This window comes from Typopeltis vanoorti, chromosome 18 (genome assembly GCF_054136105.1).
Source record: "Typopeltis vanoorti isolate ZY-2024b chromosome 18, IOZ_Tvanoo_1.0, whole genome shotgun sequence".
In the NCBI taxonomy this organism is placed as follows: domain Eukaryota; kingdom Metazoa; phylum Arthropoda; class Arachnida; order Uropygi; family Thelyphonidae; genus Typopeltis; species Typopeltis vanoorti.
The window spans coordinates 103983821-104004110 of record NC_143566.1 but is presented as its reverse complement, the minus strand read 5'-3'; the positions used below and the strand labels follow the sequence as shown (position 1 = coordinate 104004110).

At 36.2% G+C, this 20290-nt stretch overlaps 1 protein-coding gene across 6 annotated transcripts in view; it reads right to left on the bottom strand.

The window, feature by feature from the left end:
- Positions 1-2296: 2296 nt before the first annotated feature.
- The window catches only part of LOC150097014 (oxidative stress-induced growth inhibitor 1-like), a 74637-nt gene continuing 56643 nt past the window's right edge, over positions 2297-20290 (bottom strand). For 4 of the 6 annotated variants that reach the window (XM_090408015.1, XM_090408014.1, XM_090408018.1 and 1 more), the window contains exons 2-6: positions 16502-16641; positions 13229-13362; positions 8728-8919; positions 5877-5968; positions 2297-5519 (exon numbers count right to left, since the gene is read on the bottom strand). In XM_090408015.1, coding sequence (XP_090264141.1) covers positions 4535-5519; positions 5877-5968; positions 8728-8919; positions 13229-13362; positions 16502-16538 — 1440 coding nt within the window. In that variant the 5' untranslated portion in view covers positions 16539-16641 and the 3' untranslated portion in view covers positions 2297-4534. Of the gene's footprint in view, positions 5520-5876; positions 5969-8727; positions 8920-13228; positions 13363-16501; positions 16642-17203; positions 17329-18459; positions 18509-20290 lie in introns of those variants that run through there. The other 2 variants (XM_090408019.1, XM_090408013.1) reach the window with 2 other exon arrangements.

Sequence of the window (20290 nt, the reverse complement as noted above, 5' to 3'; positions counted from 1 at the left end):
CTCAGCTCGGATCTGTCTTTTCTAACATCCCATAGTTCTGAATGAAGTTCAGATCCGGGCTTTGCGGTGGCTAGGAAAGATGGTGGAAGAAGCTGTCATACTCGCTGAAAAATTATTGCGGGATAGACAGCAACGTCATTCATGAAATAATCGTCCTCTGCTGGATAAAATGTCAGCATTGTAGGATGGATTTGATTGGTAATAATGTTCAGATATTCCTTGGAGGTCACCCAAGCTTCCAGTAATATCAGGGGACCCGTTCCAAACCAACAGAACATGTCCCACACCATGACACCACCTCCAGAAACTTGAGTTCTGTTTACAAGGCAAGCTGGGTTCATTGCTTCATGGACTCCGCTAGAACTCTCTGCTTGCACAGAACAAGGTGTCTATGACTCTTCAAACCACGTGATATTTTCCCGTATTCCTGACACTGGTAGACGAACTTTCCGATTTTTTGCAGAAATCAATGGTGTCTGTATAGTCATGCACCTGTAATACCGGTCCTTTTCAATTCCTGCACATAGTTCGATGTGCTTCGGTCCATTGCTGCAGATCAGAAGTTCTGTCTGTCTGTACAAGCATTCTCAGAGCAAGCCGATTTCGTTCTTGACAGACTGTCTTAGGGTCATAGTTATGCCTCTTAGACAAGCAATGTGGGTTAATTTTCCACTGATTAAACACCGGGGATCTCTCACCCTAAAAAACCTGTCGGCTCTGCTCTTCCAAAATTGTGGCTCCAGCCAGAGGGGCATTCACAATAAGTCCCATATTAATGGGAAAAACAAATGATCTTTGTTTTTTCCATTATGATCATTATTACTAACGAGTACTGACCCGCAACATTCTTAAATAGTTGCCTAAAACACATGGTGGCACTCGTGACAAACACGTTGAGATTTACCCAGAAGAAAATGGAAAGATCCTTCCTCGGTATTACTATTCTCGATAGAAAGTGAAATACTTGGGTCAGAGCTCAGACCAGGGTGAGAGACATAAATGTCATTAAAAGATCCGAATGACAATGGGCTTGTCAGGTTGCAGGAAGCAACACTCAAAATGGACAAAGTTCATATCAGAATGGTATTCCAAAGATGGAAAAAGAGCTATAGGAAGGTCAAAGAGACGATGGGAGGATTGAGATTAAAGAGGTAGATGGAACTCGGTATCATAGAAACTGCAAGGTAGAATTGAATGGAGGATTTTGCGAAAGCCCTTAGTCCAGCAGTGGATAGAAAATGGCTGAGGAAGAAGAGTTCGGTTTAGAAGTGAGCATTGGGATGACAAATAGATTGCCGCAATGACTCTGCAAGAACAGAAGTAAACGAGTAACTTTCATTATAAATTAAAAAAGAAAAATCCACTAACGCCGTCTATTTCCTATAGGGAGTGCGCAAGGCCGTGTTAGCCCTAATTTTTAGAGACCTGGACGATTTTTCAGTCTTCACCGGTAGCCAATCAGAAACGTTGGTCTAAAATTATCACTAATTATAAACGGCCTCTAGGGAAAAGATACAGAACCACTGCCATCTCGTGATCCCCAACCGAAACAAAACATTGTCTGCAATAGCGTGGGTTCGACTAACGGGGAAGTGGTCGCAAAAGAAAGGGCATAGGTTCACTTTCCTTCTAAGTAACAGTGTGTGAGTGATGAAGGAAATCATCAATCGGTGAATCACATGGGTTAAGCTTGATAACTGTTTCGAATCATCGAGGTCATTTCTACCTTGCCTCAAAACGTTTTTATATTTGTGATTGATCACAATAAAGTCCAGAATTGGCAATTACATCAAAACTCAACTGTCTTTTTAGTGTTATAGGACAAAGAAGATAGCAGTTCGTCACTTTCCATGTTGTATATGAAATCATTGCGTTGGATCGGCTATGAATGATGGCCCATGTTGGAGTGAACTGTCTGCAAATCGCAAAACATCTAGTTATGAATTAAACACCTTCGCCTTTACCTCTAGCATGATGGGTTAGAACATTTGCTGAAATTTATTTTAAAATCGTAATTATGGAGGAGGGGAGAAAAAAGGCATCGCTGTCTTATTGGAAACTATGTCAAGAAAAAGAAAAATATGTTTTATCATTTGAGCAAGCAGACAAATAATCTTAGCCTTGGGATGTTGAAGTTTCCAAAGTAATCTGACATATTTACTTCCATTAAATAGTTTTTTTTTTCTTTCATTCTTGTATTGTTTTTAATTAGTTTATAGAAGGCTAGTGAAAGTACGCAGTAGCTTGAGTGTTTTTGTTGAGTTTATGAAGAATTGAAAATGCATTTCCAATTCAATAACCAGCTTTTTTTTTTCTTTAATAAGAACATGACCTATTTACAAGACAGAAGTGAACTTATAAACAAAAAGGCAGATTAAAAACTCATTACAATGAATCTGTTATTCATATACAAAACTTATAATCTGCTGATTGTAAAATCCCGACAAGAAAATTTTTTAATACTACTTCGTGCCTTAAAACAGTAATTTAATTCACATTTTATAAATGCATTTGAAAACAAAATTCGTTAATTACTATCATAGTTTCGTTATTGAGATTCCTCTAACCTGACTTTTATAAAACGAATTGAAAATATCACCCCAATTTAAAGATAAACTAGAAAGGCTTGAAAGTTGTCTAACAAACTGGCAGCATTTGTTATCAAGGTCCTCTTCTAACAGGATCTTCCTTAATTACCTCAGGACTAGAAATGGCAAACATTTAAACGCTTCTTAACTTGCATTGTACACAACCAAAAACAGCGAAAAATTCCAATTTCAAAAACTACGATGTTTCTCATTTTTATATATAAAAAATATACCGGTCAACTTAAAAATCTAAGCAAATGAAATAACTGCTGTACTTCAAAAGCTGTTCAAGGTAATTTCGGAATATGAAATCTTAGATCTTTGTCTAAAGGTTCTAGATTCGCAAGAATTGCGGAGAAAATAAATAAAATGGTTGAGAGGTGTTCTTGTGGATATATCCCATTCAACCAGTTAATGTTCTATATCTTTAGGCAATGCAAAAGATCAACGCACTACATTTAGCGTTATAATTAAGCTTTGAAATTATGAAAATAAAAACAATGTTTGGACTCAACATTTCACTTGTAAATATCGTTGGGACGAACGACTACCTCAGTGTTATGCAGATGAACATAACCAACATCCCGTCTCATACTAACCAAATATTGAGCTATTGATAAAGCACAAATGTTTCTAGTGTTTTCCCATTTATATCTAACTGGCGAGATACGATACTTCATCATATATTTTAAAAATACTAAATTATAATTCTCCGTGCTAAATTACCAAGCCATAATCCGTATACAAAAAAGTATTCAACTTGAAAAACATGGCAAATATAAACGGGTCTAAAATCTACAAATTGCTTCTAAACACTAGAAAATGTAAAATACTGATTATAAAAAGACCTAACTTTTGACAAACCTAAGATACGTTTGGTTCCTTGGAATGGGACGATTATTTCTTTAAAATAATTCAAAGAAACGGCTGGAAAAATTTAGTACACTCATTTGTAAATAAACCCTTTCTTTCCGTATAGGAACATTTACTATTTTAGTCTTTCGCTTTGATAAAATGAAAATGTCCTACCTTACAAAAATAGTTTCTATTTGTAGCAATAACACCTCACAATTAAGCTAAGCAATAGATTAATTACGTCACCATAGTATGATAGGTGAGGCATCACGGTATTAAGAGAGTAAGCGTTGAAATTAGTTCATTCAAATATCACCGAGGAAGAATTATTAAGTTGATATTAAATCTATTTCATTCCAAAGCTGCTTATTGCACCTTTGAAAGATTTGATTAGTCCAGCTCTTATATTAAAAACTAAAATAAAAATGGCAAAAATGTGCTTAGCAGCCTTTAGTGCTAACCACCAAGTTCAAAGTATGCAGATTCTGATATCAAATCAAACATACGTAATCGATATCACATATTTACACTGTCCCAAATTACAGGACACAGTTGTTCTAAAGTTGTGCTAAAAAGTAAACATCGAGTACTTTTATAGCACTATTTTTGACAAAGTTCCATATTTCTTATCCAATTCATATTTGCTATCTTCATTATACAACTGCTGCATTCTTATCGACAGAGTTTTACGTATACAAAATAGGTTGTAGTTCGATCTAGAGTGTTGACACATAACAGTGTTAATATAATTACTTTCTGTACAATGACAAAGAATACGATGCATTAACACCAGAAACATATTGAAAAATATACATGGGCAACAACAGTGAACGTATAAAATATGTCAACTTCGTCGTAATAGTATAACTTAGGAGTTCTGGTCCCCATGTGGATGCACTAATCTACAACTGAAATATCAGATCTTGCTGCCCACGTTCAACGAATGTTTGTGTGGTGTTCCAAGTTCTTTAAAAAATGAACGTGGATTTTAAATGGTCCTTAAATAAGTGCCAACAGTGTTTATAATCTGCATAATTCAAAAAACATCAACACAGGTGAGAGAGAGAGAGAGAAGGAATAAAGGCGACATTTCATTTAGCAGTCCTCTTCCACTTGCGGTGGATATAATTGGTTATGGCAAGAGACCCTCCTTGAACAAAACGAACAAAGTTATCACCAACTAGTGGTCCCATAGCAAATATACCCGGATAACGAGCACACTCGTGAGTATAAAGATCAACATCTACTGGATTGTACTTGCAGTCCAATGGTAGTTCTGGATGAATCCCCAAATTCATAGATCCCATGGGCAAAAAGGAAAGATCAGGACGCATACCAATGAGTACTAGAACGTATGACACCTGGATTGATACCGGCAATCCTTCTTTCTTGAAGGGCATTAACAAAACGTGTCCGTCGGGTAGAATCTTCATTACTTGATATTGGGAGTAAGGTTTATAACCATCATAACATTCTCCGGAAAAATCTCTCATCATCTGATATACTTTGTGATATTCTGGGTACATATTTTGGGGTAGCTTATTGAAAATCAATTCGGGATCATCAACCTGTCGACGAAACACATGAACGGTCGGAATATTATGAAAATGTGCAGCAATAATTGCATCGGCTGCACTAAGTCCAGCTCCGACTACAAGCAGATTTCCCGATGTAGAAGAAAGAGTCCCTTGTTGAATTAGATCCTCCAACTGAGATAAGGAATGCAACACAAAAGGCAAATCCTCACCTGGAACTTGTAGCCTTTTCGGCTGGTCCGAGTTTCCAGTTGCTAGCACAACATGCTGAGTTATGTAGCAAAAGTCCTGCGGTATCATCTCGCCTGTATCTTTACAATGGATCAGTTTATTGCCGCGAACTTCCCATGCTGAAGATATGTCGTGGTTTAAGCCATTTGGAATGAAGCCATTTGGCAACGCCTTCTGTACAGAGGTTACTATGGCTCCATTAAGAAAGTACTTGCTTAGACCCTGATGTTCTACATAATCACAATAATATTTTGCTACACTTCTGACTGTTGCTCGCTTCTGACGTAACCCGGAAACACCACATTTGGTTCTGAAAAATTAAAATGATAAAAATTAAAAACAGGCCGTTAAACGAATTTAAATTCTCATTATTACTTTAAAAATGCACAATACAGAATACTTTCATTATTATTCTTTAATTAAAGAATAATAATTAAATTCTTTAAATCAATTAATATATTAAACAAAATAATTAAAGTTTAGAAAGGTTATGCATGCGACTTCGAATTTGAAGCAACAATTTCAATAACTCGTTACGCTACCTAAGTTACTAATACAGTGGCGCCATCTATTTGTATCGATGGAAACCACGCTAAGTGTGCAAAAAAAATACGAGTACTTAAGATAGCGATCAGAGTTAAATAATACAGTTAAAAGGGAAATGTACCTATTTCTTGCTGCATCCCACTCTCTGATACCAAGGTTTGGTAGTTCCATCCAGGATCCCAAACTAATAGTAAGAGTTCCACCTTCCATTTTCTAGAGAGGAAAATATTTAAAATTATACAAATAGGCAAATACTGAGTTCGATATCAATAAACAATTTTTTCATCTTTAGAATTTAATTTTGTATTTTAAAAATATTTTATGAATAAGATTTTCGCACCAGTGGGCGCTGTTTTCAAAATCAGAAATTTCTTTTATGTACAAAATTTATACTTTTAAAATTTCACAAAAATTGCATTTAATGGTTTAAAAAATGTTATATAATGAAGGATACAGCAATTGCGGGAAACTTATGATTTGGAATTTTATTTTTTCGAAGAAAGTTATTTTCTTTAGGAACTAAGTGTGGAAAGAATAGATCTATTCAATTAATATTGAATAATATTCATTTTAACTGTTCAATCCCATCCTTATAATCTTAAACTTTATCAGTGTTAGATAAGCGTAGAAAATAAAGGATCATAATATAATTTTGTGTGAACTATAATATGCTTCTAAATAAGTACAGAAATCTTTCAAAGGCTAATAAATTCCCAACGTGCGATTAGAATTTTATACTAAACCACATTGCTTATTATATATGGAAAATACTACATTGGTTAGCAATTTTGATTTTATGTATATGTATATATATATATATAGGCGGTAATCAGTCCTTTTTAGGACTTCCAGGTAACAAATGGCAATGCTGTAGCCAACGAAGTTTTAACTGAGGCTCGGCTATTGCCATTACCCAGCCATGGCCAGAGCGTTTAGCTCAATAACACCCCATCCACACAGATTTTCTTCATTCAGATGACGGGATAAAGAGTCAAGGACTCAGTCCATCTCCCAGTTCTTTTAAGAACTTGGTGTATATATGTTGTATTATATACTTCGGATATTTTATTTAAATCCTCGATTCGTAACGTTAAATATGTAATAGCATTGTGATATCTAAGCTCCGATTTCAAAAACGTCTCGACTCAAAAAAAAAAAAAAAAAAAAATGTTTAACTCAGTGAAATATTCTGTGATACACAGGCTTGCTGAACAAACATCGAGAAATAATTAAATCAATAATTTTATCTCGTTCAATTACGAATCTAAACAAGGAATGTGAACAGGAGTAAACTGATTTTTATCACCATATGTTGTTCTCATGTATATTTCAAACCAGCCTGATTCAGATTTCTTTCTTGTTTTTTATTTTTTAAGTCAATAAAGATCCCAAATTAAAAATCTCTCTGGTTTGAATGTAGTTGCTATATATGCGACCAGGCTAAGACAATCGCAAATAAATTAAAATAAAACAAAATTCGGATTATGTTGTACAGATATTAGAGTCATGTATTTATATTTTATTAATGCATTTGATGAAAGGTTTCACTGGTCTGACAGCTGTTTTGAACTGGTTGGTTCACTTCAGAGGCCAGGCAGAAACCTTAAGAGAGCAAAATCTCTTTCAGTGCTAAGGAAATCGAAATGTCAAAGAAAATGTATTTTTCATAAGTGACCGAGAGTCGACACTTGGGCAGCGCTCATGTCTTTTAAGTAGTGCAAGCTAAGGCAACTCACGGATGCCGAGGATTGTATTCTCGTAAGCTGTCAGGTCAACTTTCGAAACTTTCAACAAACATTCGGATTTGAAATAACGTTAGTTCGAATATCCATTTTGCCTCCATATCCATTACACGCCTTGTAGGCGTGTAATGAGGTCCTGGACCTCACCGTCTGCACCAGTTCATCCCACAGATGCTCAAATAGGATTGAGACCAGAGTTCTGTGGAGGCTAGTGAAGTGTGGTGACGTTTCAGTCCACAAATCATACAGTCACAGCAGCAGGCTTATGACGTGGTGCAATGTCTTACTGAAAGAAAGACAATGGTCAGTACCATAGAAACGCCACAAAGTAGGAAGCAGTGCATTGTTCAGATACCTGTCGGACTTCGATGATTGTGGCAACACGAACAGGTTCGAGGTCAAACCAGGACCACACCATTACCACCTCCAGATTTCATTGTTCCTGTTTACGTACTCTGGTAAGAGACGTTCACCAGGCATCCGACACACCCGTTCGTCTGCTCGGTAGAGGGTACAGCTTGATTCATCGATCCACTGTACACACTCTTTGCACTACTGAAGACGACGTTGTTGCTTCTGGAAATGTCGGGCTTGCATATTGCGATCAGACCAAGGAAATCGATGTTGTGAGCACTCGGTTCTGAATGTTTTTGTGTAGATTCGTGTTCCAGGCGATGCCCGGAACTCCGCATCCATCGTGTGGATGACTAAGAATGTCGGTTTTTTACATATTATCTTTCGTAGCATCTTACGATCACGTTCGGTGAGTGTGATGGGTCGTTCTCTGCGAACAGCACTTGCAGTTGACTCCATACGCTTCCATCTCGGTAGAGTATCACTAATTGTTGACCTGGGATGGATAATTTGCCGAACAGATAGGCCTGCAAGATGGATTCTTATCACAAGGCCTCTTTCAAACTCCGTCCATTTCCTTCTTTTAGCCATTTCGCCCGGACGCACTGACTTGGGAGCATCATATTCCTCCAATTTATACCAGCTACAAACGCGTGACTCGTTACATAGCACGATGCACCTCGTAGAAGTGCCCGCTGATTTCTTTCCAAACAATGCTCGCCATCAATAAAACACGATAATAATTGGAGTAAATTCTTAAAATATTTTCATATAACCCATCACGTAATTTCTCTTTGAAAAAAAAGTTTAATCGATTATCGTAAACCAGTATTCTAAGAAGCTGTTAAAACGTAAAACACAAAGTTAAATTTTTACCTGCCATGCGCCACCTGGTAAAGCTTTGCCAATCACCACATGATCAACTTCGCACTCCGGGTTGAAGTGCCAGCTAAGTGCAGAAGCATTCTTTATTCCAAGGTCTGCTTCGGGGTGGATAAGACAGTCAAAAAGCACCGATACTGGATTGCTGGAACGACCCTCCAATCCTTCACTCAAATATCGCAGATCCTGAAACAAAAAGGGATTAATGAAGCTACCGTGTATTAGACTGATGCAGCAGCTAATCGCTTAACACAATCTTTGGTTAAAATATCATGAAAACTCTATTACAATGTAGAATATAAAGAAAACTTTGCTGTGTTACGATATTTACAGATGTATTATGCGATTCATTTCTGGCATGTCCGGACAAGTTACTACTTACGAACAAGGTCATATGACAAATCAGTGGCCGAAGTGCACAATTTAATAAAACATCCCCTGTTATCTCGTATGCTCCACTTTCAAAAATACATTGGTGATAAATGAACTTCCCTTTTAAATCAGTTTTAATTAATTTATTAATGTTTATCGTCATAATATACCCTTCCACAGTTTTCTCGATGTTCAGTTATTAACAAGTGCTTTGATTTCAAAGTCATTAACACAAATTTAAATAAGTTAACTGAATTGACTCATTCCATTCTGAACTAACAGGACAGAATAACATACAGAGGTCAGCGACTGCCAGACACTGCGTTCCACAAATGTTCGATGGGATTCAAATCAGAATTAAAGAGGAGAAGGGAGAGTCACAAGGAATGCTTGAATATGATCTTTGAATCACGCGATGCCTGCTCAATGCGAGCCTTGTGACATTGGACGTCGTCCTGGTGGAAGAGGCCAGATCCATGGGCTTACATTATCACTATGTGGGGCAATAGTTGGTCACAAACAATCCCCCAGGTAAGAATTCGCTATCAAAGTGTGTTAAGTGGGGATGAGAAAAAGCGTGATGTCCACGATAATAATCCCAATAAGAGGATATCGCTACTGTTGGCCTATTTCTGATCAACCGGGCAGTCCAGTCTGGTTGGCTGGAAAAGGATTGGGTGGTCCTCATGAATGTGTTCTCATGAGAAAGAATTCTGCCACCAGGGGACATCCGGCGCTAGAATCGCGTGGTTTGGGCTTAATTAAACAGCAATGACTAACAGAGATACAACAAATCAAGTTTCGTGTTCGTGAAGAGATGTAGGTGATGCGAACAGTGGTTCGATGGAACCACTTTCAGATGGTCTCCCAACCAAAAATCACGGGGTTGAGATCAGTCGAACGAGGTGGACAGATCCGCCATTTTCAAATCGTAAAATCATTTTTCTAGGATTTGTTATTGTCATTAGACCATTTTTCTGTCCTTCAAATGCCGGAATTCTCGAAGCGCGGCATTAGCGTTACCACGTTGTTCACAGTAAAGCTTGACTAGCAACGCACGTTACGGTAAGGTCAGATCCACAGCGGGTGCTGTGGATCTGACCTTATTTCCCGCTGTCTGATGAGGAAATTCGCGTCTTATCAGAATGACGCGAATCCGTTGCGGTCTTCTTTATATCCACCAACTCGTCAGTAGGAACAGTGAGATTATTCAAATATCAAGCGCTTATAGCGCCAAATGTCCCCTGGTGGCAGAATTTTGTACTATTTTTTATTTCTGCAAATTAAAAATCCCATGTTTTAGAGTGTACTTACATCAACTCATTATTTTAAAGCCGGATACGAAACTCAGAGATCGAAATCTAAGAGCTTCGGCATGAAACACTTAGATTTCGTATCCGGCTTTAAAATAATGAGGGATTTATTATCCCCTTAACTTAATGTTTATTTCATGTTAAAATAAAGAAGAAAGAAATACGAACTGTTGCTAAGCCAAAAGAGTCCTAACACACGCCACTAGGTCATAATGTTCTGATTAAAACATGTGTTTTGTTATTATAAATTAAAATATAACGACGAATGGAAGACTAGCAAAAAAAAAAGTAATTAAACATAAACCTGAAGGTTTATGTGTGATGAAAATGAAAGTATTAGATGCCTAAACAGGAACCTTTTAAGAATTCATCCAAAAGGTGTTCAATGTAAAAGGTATACATACATAAACGTATCACGTTTCAACTTTATTGGCTTAAAGGGTGAAGCAGATGCTTTTCATATTCCCCGCTGTCTGATGAGGAAAACTCTGAGAGGGAAAATATTAATGAGCCTGTTTCTCGCCCTGAGTGGGCCTGAGGATTAATCATTGAGTTTGCAGTTTAAAATAGCTTTTGGTCTTCTGTACTTGGTGTAATCTGTTGCGTCGTAATTTGCAGCTAGTTGAATTAGATTATTAGGATGCACAGATGCTATTGAAAAGAACTTAGTTGCTATAGTCTGCATGAAGGTATAAATATAGGGGACTTCTGTGTCCCGGTGTGAAGTTGCACAGTGCGTATGAACCATGGTGCGTTCAGGATTATTCTGCACACGTTGTAGTTTGAGGATATTAGAGTATTAGCAGTATGACTCCAAGCCGGAGAAGCATAGATGAGTAAAGGACGAATCATCAATTTATATATAAGTAGTTTGATTCTGGTGCTCAATTTGCGGTTTCTGTTTATTAGAGGATAGAGCTGTGCAGTGATTTTTGATGTCTTTAGACATTGAGACTTGATATGGGAGCTGAAAGTCAATTTTCTGTCCAACAATATGCCAGGATATTTGATCTCAGACTGCCAACGGATTTCTGTGTTAAACAGGAGAACGTGTCCAGTAGGAAGCATTGATCTTCTGGAGAACAGTACGGCTACGCTTTTCTGAGGATTTATTTTCAGTCGCCATTTGGTGAAATATTGTTCAATTTTCAGTAGATTTTCCTGCAGTTTTTTGATTGCTAGGTGCGATTTTAAAGACCTGGCTAATATCGCTGTATCATCTGCATATAAGGCTTTGATAGAACGTATCACGTGTTTAAAAACTAACTATACTTGACGTATGTAAGATTTAAAATAATGTACATATGAGCGAAGGCATAAAATATTACACAAATTATATTCCATCATGTAATTTTTAAATAATTACTCCATTAATATTTAATACTACTTTTGTTTAAGTAGTATTGAATGAAGTGGGGAGTGTAATAAACTAAACACTTTATTATTAATCTATACAGTGCATTTTAGGAAGCATTATTTTCGATAAATATTACCTCAGCAACAATGTAACGCCCCTTCAAATAACGTGGCGCCATCTACTTGCTACATAGCGAATCTTTTTAAATTTAGTACATAATCGGAATAAACCTTCTAGAGACTAAATTTGAAAAGTTAAACCATTTCAGTACTCCAATAACCAGAATGGTCTTACACCAATAAATGAAATCAATCCATCCACCAGAAATAAATTCCAAAATCCGTATTCAACTAATAGTGTGGTTCTTCACTGTGATGAGTAGGTCCAATAAATTTTAATTCTTATTACAGCATAAAAGCTTGAATGAACGCCCGTTCCTACAATTGTCTATATTTTCATGTTCCAGTTTGTATCTAAAATGTGTGGAGTTTGAATTAATCTATTAATCGTTCTTTTGCAAATACCGTTTTCTCTGAAATACTTGATCATTTGTATCCTCTTCTCTTTGTGTTATTCGTGGCTGCATGTCTTTTGACTTTTTGGAAGACCTAATACAAGAGTAACAAAAGCACTAAACAGAACGACCTTTCCTCTTACAGTAACACCTGTTATTACGCTCTTGGAGATACCTTTTTTTTAAAGAAAGTATTACAATGTTTGTCTGTTTGTTATTGTCTGGAAGCAACTCAGACAATGAGGCAAGTTTATGTCTTAATGTGCATTTACGGTTTGTGTTTTGCAAGATGACAACTGTCTTCGTGCGAAACTGACTAACTCGTCTTCAACTGAGAAGTTCCTAAAAAAGGTGTTTATTATCTAGAATATTATTACGTAACACCTCCAGGGAGTCCAAAGACTCATCGAGGGAGGACACCTACTCTAAAACAGTCAGTCTCCACCAATCCATCAACCGCAACTACCTTCATCTACACCAACGCCATCTACCGCTGACCACCACTAGTATTTTCACAGACAATCACAAACATCCATGCCCACGGCAGGATTCGAACCCGCAACCTTTTGGCTGGAGAGCAGATATACTAACCACTCGGTCAACCAGGCTGGCTATTTACACTATTTAGAGCCTAGAAGCTGTAATGCCAGTACATAAGAAGGAAGACACTATCTCCATCCTTTGTGTGTGTATACTGCAAACGGGATTCGAACTCAAAATCTTTCAAATAAAGGATATCGATAGAGCTACAGAAGCGACTCTCGTTATCATAAATGTCCCGTTATAATATAAACTTCTGAAAAATCCTAACAACAAAAACTCCACAAGACACTGCTGCTCTAATTGCTTGCTACAATGAGAATCGACCATAGAATTTTCTAAGAAAGTGAACAATCACTTCTGCAAAAAATAAATAAATAATACTATAAAACAACTTACCTGTTCAACTAATGACTTGTCCCTATTGTCTTCTAATCTATAGTGCAGGAATTCAGTCGGATGAGAAGAGGAACTGTAAAAAGGCCAGTTTCCCGACAGCATGTAGGATAAAGTAATGGCAGATGGCCCATTACCTGTTAAGAAAGGAACCAAGAAAAGTTACAAAATGTAACCGAAAGGAAACAGATGTTGCTGGACTCTTTATTTAGGGTTCTCAATTTAATGTTTATTTATTATTTCATTCGTAAATCAAATGTCTTCTACATATTGTTTATCGATTTTACGTTTAGCTCGACTTTAAGAAATGAAATTCAAATCTATTCAGCTAAAACTAGTTAGAATTCTGAGATCAAATCTGTTTGTCTCGGGACGTAAAGATCATTTATAGAAAGGTTCAACTGAATGTGGGTTAGCCCACAAAACAGACAAATCGACCAGAGAACACACGGTGTTACGTCAACTACCTCATGCTGGGGATAGTTACCAAGGCGCTAGTGACACATTTCACCAATTATCGAAATTGTCACACTAAAAAAAAAAAAGGCACGCAGTTACCAATTTGCGAAAGACGCCAAAAATCCAGCTACGCTACTGGAGCCAAGACTGAGATGAGTATGGAACAATTCGAAATCGAATAAGCATAAACTGCAATTGTATATTTAATGTGTGTGAAATACAATAATTATATGTTCACAACATCAAAATGATCATTTGGATTTTCAATTTTATAAAACATTTAAAGTATTCCCGGATTTCAGATATACAAATTTTTATATATTTAGTTTAATCCTTTATCCAAGTGTAAGCAAACAAAGTTTGCGTCTGAAGTATATTCAGGACTGGGGAAACTCGTGGCAAAGGTGGACTAAGTTCTCATCACTTTCCTTAGTATATCCCATCATGCAAAGCACGTCTCCTTGCGGAGATGTATAATGCTATGCATTATGGGAAGTTCACTACCCAGACCGGTTTCCCTGTTTAAGTGCGGGGTTACCTCTCCAAAAACTCGTGAGATCCCCCAAGCTTCCATCCGGTTTCATCCTTATTATTAAATTACTTTGGATTAGAGAAAGATGTTGGAAGTTTGTTTTTTTTTTCCACTTGGTTAATGCATAGTATTATAGATGTGCTTTCCATTATGGGATATTAAGGCAAGTGATGTGAAACTTTGTCCACCTTGGGTATCACCTCTGGGTCTGACTCCCACTGACGGGACCTGAATAAAGGTTGAAACCGGATGGAAGCTTGGGTGATGAATCGCAATGCTGTAGCCCATGAAGTTAACTGGGGCACGGCTGTTGCTGTTACCCCCCCCCCCACCAGATGAAATATGAGCAGCTCTGCTCAGTGGTGGGGTGAGCTTGCCACGGGGTTAGAACCAACGCTGAGTTTTTGATCCTGCGGGTCGCTCATTGTTGGGTGATCTCACGAGTATTTGGAGAGATAACCCCGCACTTAAACAGAGAAACTGGTCTGGATAATAACCCTTCCCATAATGCATAGCATTTACATCTCCGCAAGGAAATATGCTTTGCAATATGGGATACTAAGGAAAGTGATGAGAACTTATTCCACCTTTACCACGAGTTGCCTCATTCCTGAAGATACTTCAGACGCAAAGTTTGTTTGCTTATACTTGGATAAAGGATTAAACTAAATTTATTATAGTCTAACCAAGTGAAAAAAAAAAAAATTTCCAATATACAAATTTTCTTCCCAACAAAAGCCAAATCGGGATCCAACTGGTTTATTTATTTATTTTTTTCCTTGGAACGTTCGATCCAAACGTCTTCAGATTTTCGTCGGACGCTTTGCGCAACTTCGCGAAAGGCATCTGACTCAAGATACGTCAGTCGACGACACACTTCTCTATCTGACTTCTAAACCTGTCGACATCTTCACTTGCGAGGATGTCCTTTTTCTTGTCCTATCCTCCGATCATTCATAAAAGATGACTCTTCCTAGTTTACATGCTTTTTTTTTTTCATTTGAAAGAATGACTTCTTTGTCTAACGGGTCCAATATACATTTTTTTTTTTTTTTTTTGTAAATTATGCGACCCGCACATCATTAACATAACAGTCGATTTACGAAATCCACTTTAAGTCGTCTATGAGTTTTGAGCAGGACTTCCATAATGCAGTGTGAATCGACGATGCACTTTAATTGGAAAGATCCAGGTTAGAACCTCGTGCAAGATGCGAAGAACCTGGATGAAGGTAATTCAACTGAAGGTGAGTTAGACGATCTCATCCGTAAGTGGAGAGTATCCTCCAGGGAACTCGGAATTTTCAATCGGCAAAACAGGAAAACAGTCCGAAGAACATGCGCACTTAGACACAGGAGACCACAGAACAAGGATTAATTACTCTATTCTGGTTTCACAAGTTTGAACAGTACACTATGGGTTGATGAGCGTCAAACAGGAAGGGAGGATGGCTGGATTTCGGCGACAAGCAGTGGCAAACGGACAAAGTTCTACCAACCCAATATGGTTGACTGAGCTTTACTGGGATGAAACACTTGAGTTTCCAAGAAGAAAAGCTCTTCCACTTCCGTATTATTTCATTTTCGGATGAAAGATCCTTATAAAAATACCTCATTCTACACGGGATTCGAATCCGGGTCTTTTGAACTAAATGGGAAAATGTCGAGACAGCTGGGAAATGTTAGAGATCGACGAGAATGCAGCGATAAAATTCACACACGAGCCTAAAAATATAAAAAAAAAGAAAAGAAAACTGACTTTCACCTGGAAGAAGTAGCGGAGCAATTTTGACTCGACAATAGTTGTTTGCGTTTTTAAACTAAACCGGTCAACATGACAACCAGCACACAGACGTTAACACCGACACTACCCAAATATGTCAAAATTGTTATAAATCTTTATTTCACCTCACATCACACGTACTTGAGGAATGCTCAGGTCTGTGGAATAAAGGAACATCAGTCTTTTTTGACTGAGTCCCGTATCGACTAAAAGGACAAAATGAATAAAAATAAATAAAACGAGATGCGAATAAAAGGATAAAAATGGTAGGAGGGATCAGAGTTAAGTCATACTAGAATTAAAAGTCCTGGTTACGAATAGCTGAAGTTATGTATATTCGTAATTAAAATGTAAGGAGGAATACACTTCTCAAATATCCCGTTTTTTTTTTGGGGGGGGGGATGGCACTACAATCGAATTCCCTTTTTGTATTATTATTCTATTTTTTCCCCATTTATAAACTAAATTAATTTTTCAATAGTAAGTCATTATGCAACGCTTACCTATTATGACAACGTCCTTGTAAATAGGGGCTGCCATGATTTATGACTCGAGAATATTTAATCAGAGTATTGGTCTTCCGACTACCCGTATTCTTTTATACGATTCACTGCAGGTTTTTTCAACCAATCTGACAGCTCATCTGAAAGAAGGGGGAAAAAAATCAGGGGTTAATAATCAATAGCGTAGATATAGATTTTACCAATCAATCATAAATTTGTAAATGAATATTTTAAATAAATAAAAAATACTTGAATCGCATCGTCTATGCAGTATGTCGCGTATATCTTGGCCTTCTATTGCAAGCATAAAGTGCTGTAAAAATAGACAACCCTGAATCCAGTCCATTATTAAAATATAAAAATCATTATAATAAATATTATAACCAATAGTGTCACAATTCTAAAGACTTTAAGTAATGAGTCAGCATTATAAACTGTTCCCCCCCCCCTCAACACCTTTCTCCAATCCCAATCTCTCCGATTCGCAATGTTTGGTTTCATAGTATGGCTGTTAAGCGAAGAGAACCACTATACAGTATATTTATAAAATAAAAATAAATTCCTTAACTCCAGTTTAATAAAATTCGCCCCCGTTAACCCCTTTTAATAATTTAACATTTAGTCCTTTTTCACATAAGGTACTAATACCCTAAACATAACAGAATATCCAGAATCGTTTGGGCAAAATAAAGAACCACATACCTTAATTTTGTCTCGCTAGCTACAACTTGGGTTGAATTCATTCATGGCTCACAGACTGCCATAATTGCCGCTCTTGTGGAAAGACAAAGTAACAGCGCGGGCTCACATGTATGAAAGTCTACTAAACCCACGTGTACAACTAACTGTGAAAGGTCTGACGTCATACGGAAATATGGCAGGACGCCAAGTAATAAAAGGATTGTACGCAATTCTACTGCTATTAGTAATTCCAATGACAATCAGTAAAATTACGTATTCTTTACATTAATTTGAAGTGATAAGCCATGGACACTGAATGAAGAAACATTAAAATAATTACACAAATATTTTGCTTAAGTTGACAGAAAAAAAAAAAAAAAAAAGTGGGGGATGATTACAATAGGGAAGGATTCTACAATCCTATGACTGAAAATCTGCATGAAAAGTTAAATTCAAAATTCAAAAACACACTAAAAATTAATTCGAAAAATATCTCACATTTATTTCTTTAACCACTTAAAATATAACAAAAATCGAATTTATTAAATTTTCGTTTGCTAATCCCCTTTTGGTAATTTCCAGAAATTTGCATAATGCTGTTTAATCGCTTGGTAGATTTTTGAGGCAGAATTGCTAGATTTTGAACTTAACTGCAGTAACGGTTAAAATCAAAACTCATAAGAAATTCTAAAAAAAATAAAAAATAAAATAACACAAATATCACAAATTTATATCTTTAAAAACTGAAAAATATACAAATATATCTAATTTATTTACATTCACGGTAACGTATTTTCGTTCGCAAATTCCATTTTAATTTAATTCCCGAAAATATGCATGAAGGCCGTTTTATCGTTTGGTAGTTTTTTGAAGCAAAAGCATCAGCGTGAAGCTTTCAACATATCTATTACTACAATTTCGACGTCATCTTTTTTTTTTTTTTTTCCTTTATTGCAACAAAAAAAAATAGCTTCACTTATTCCTATTCAGGTATCGACCCAATTCCATTCTGGGTAAAAGTAACAAGTCGATTTACGCCTTTTCTCCAAAAAAAAAAAAAAAAAAAAAGTTGTAACAAGCAATGATGTACACAAAAATCGATGGCCTAGTTGTCATCACGCATGCGTTAGCAATTATAGTTCAACAAGTGCTTGTCATACAAATTGCTGCGGAAGCTCGATTGGGAAAATAATTAGCCTTCCGCTCTATAAATAAATACATTTTAAAAATAAAACGTGCCACCAACTTTTTTAATAGGAAAAATAAGTTAATCTCACCGAAATATTAGTCCTTTCGGTTCCATGTATTAATGCAATCTTCCTGTTTGTGTGTATGCGTATTTGTAGAATCTCGTTGCATGTTTAAATACCAATTTAGGCACTTCGATATATATATATATATATATATATATATATATATATATATATATACACACACATAGTCATTTGTATATAATATTAAACACGTTTATCGTTTTGATTGCACTTCCTTTCTCAACCGTCAGCATGATAAGACGACCTCCAAGCTCCCGTTGCCTTCACCCATCATCTCAACGCTGTAAGGTTAGTAGTCCAATGATCCATGACTAGTCAAGGTTCGATTTGGAATCTGTGAAGCCCAATGACGTCACTGATAAACGAAGAGAAGTATGCAGCCTAATTTGGACTGCATTCTAAGATTAACACGTGAGATTTCCAGTTTATCCGATCGAAATCAGACGAAAGGTTGTTCTGATTCATTAATCGTTCAGTTAAGCGAAAGTCGGTGTTATGTGATTACATTTTGCATATTTTGCTGGTCTTTTAAATAATAAACACTGAATAAAAGAAATACAGCGATAATGTGTATTACTTAAAATAATCATTTTAGTGAATAATAATAATTTTTATGAATTTGTTAATAACAGCTATAATAATAGAGTATGAAGGAAATATGAGGGGGGGGGGGCTGAGACTATTATAAACGTTCCGAATCGCCAACATAATAAATTTGTTCGCATCCCGAAAATTAGATTTTACTTCGTAAACTAGAGCAGGAAGTAACCGCTTATGACTTTTTTAAAAACCTACTGTGCAATCATTTTGAATCGAAATGTTCTTACATGTATAAGTGTTTGTTTAGATTTTATTCATGCCTTTGATTAAACTGAATATTAAATTACGAAATTGAAAATATTTGTTATTCTTTACCTCTACACAAGTGTGCAAATTTCATTCTAATTTGAAAATAGCATAAAGAAACAACGAAATCTTAGGTGGCGCTTTGAATGCTGGTCGCTTTATCGTTTGCTAGTCTCTTAAAAAATAAAATGAAAAATGCTGCGCTTATAAAGCAACTCGGGAATATTATATGCAGTGTTTCCTTATAGGAGTACCTATTTTCAAGAGTACAGCTGAGAATTGTTTTTGAAGTATTATTAGAGAAAATCATTCCACGCTTGAATTTTCAAGTAATGTATTATTCTATAATCGTTACAGATTTATACAACACGAATTCAACTAAAGCAATAAAAAAAATTATTTCTCATAATTATACAACTATTTATTGAATATATTACAGCGTTATTGCTCAAACAGAAACTCCGATGTTTCCATGATAATATTGGCAAACTTCCAAACATGAATTAAACATGAATTGAAAGGAATCGCTCCAACAAAATGTGCACTGTCATTCTGTCATTAAGTGGGTGTTTTACCAACGACATTAAAAAAAAAAAAAAGAAAAGAAAATGGGACTAATAGAGACAGTAGAATGAAACACAATTTTAGAAGCCGACACGAAATGAAAACTTCTTTCTTTCTGAGAATTACACAGCCGTTTTCTACGAAACCACAGCAGTATTTCACCAGATTTAACTTAACCTTTATGTAAGGAGGTGGGAAAAAAAAAAAAAAAGAAGAAAATAAAATAAACCAACTTTTACCAAGAAACGATTCCTTGCAATTGTAGAAATAAAATTACAACCTCTCGGTACTGAATTTTCTGTCATTTGTAACGGTGAACTGCTTTTCGATTCTGATGAAGCCAAGCCACTACTGTTTAGAAAATTACAAAATACTAATTTTCTTAGGGGGATGGTAAGTAGAGAGGGTTAAAAAGAAAATCGTC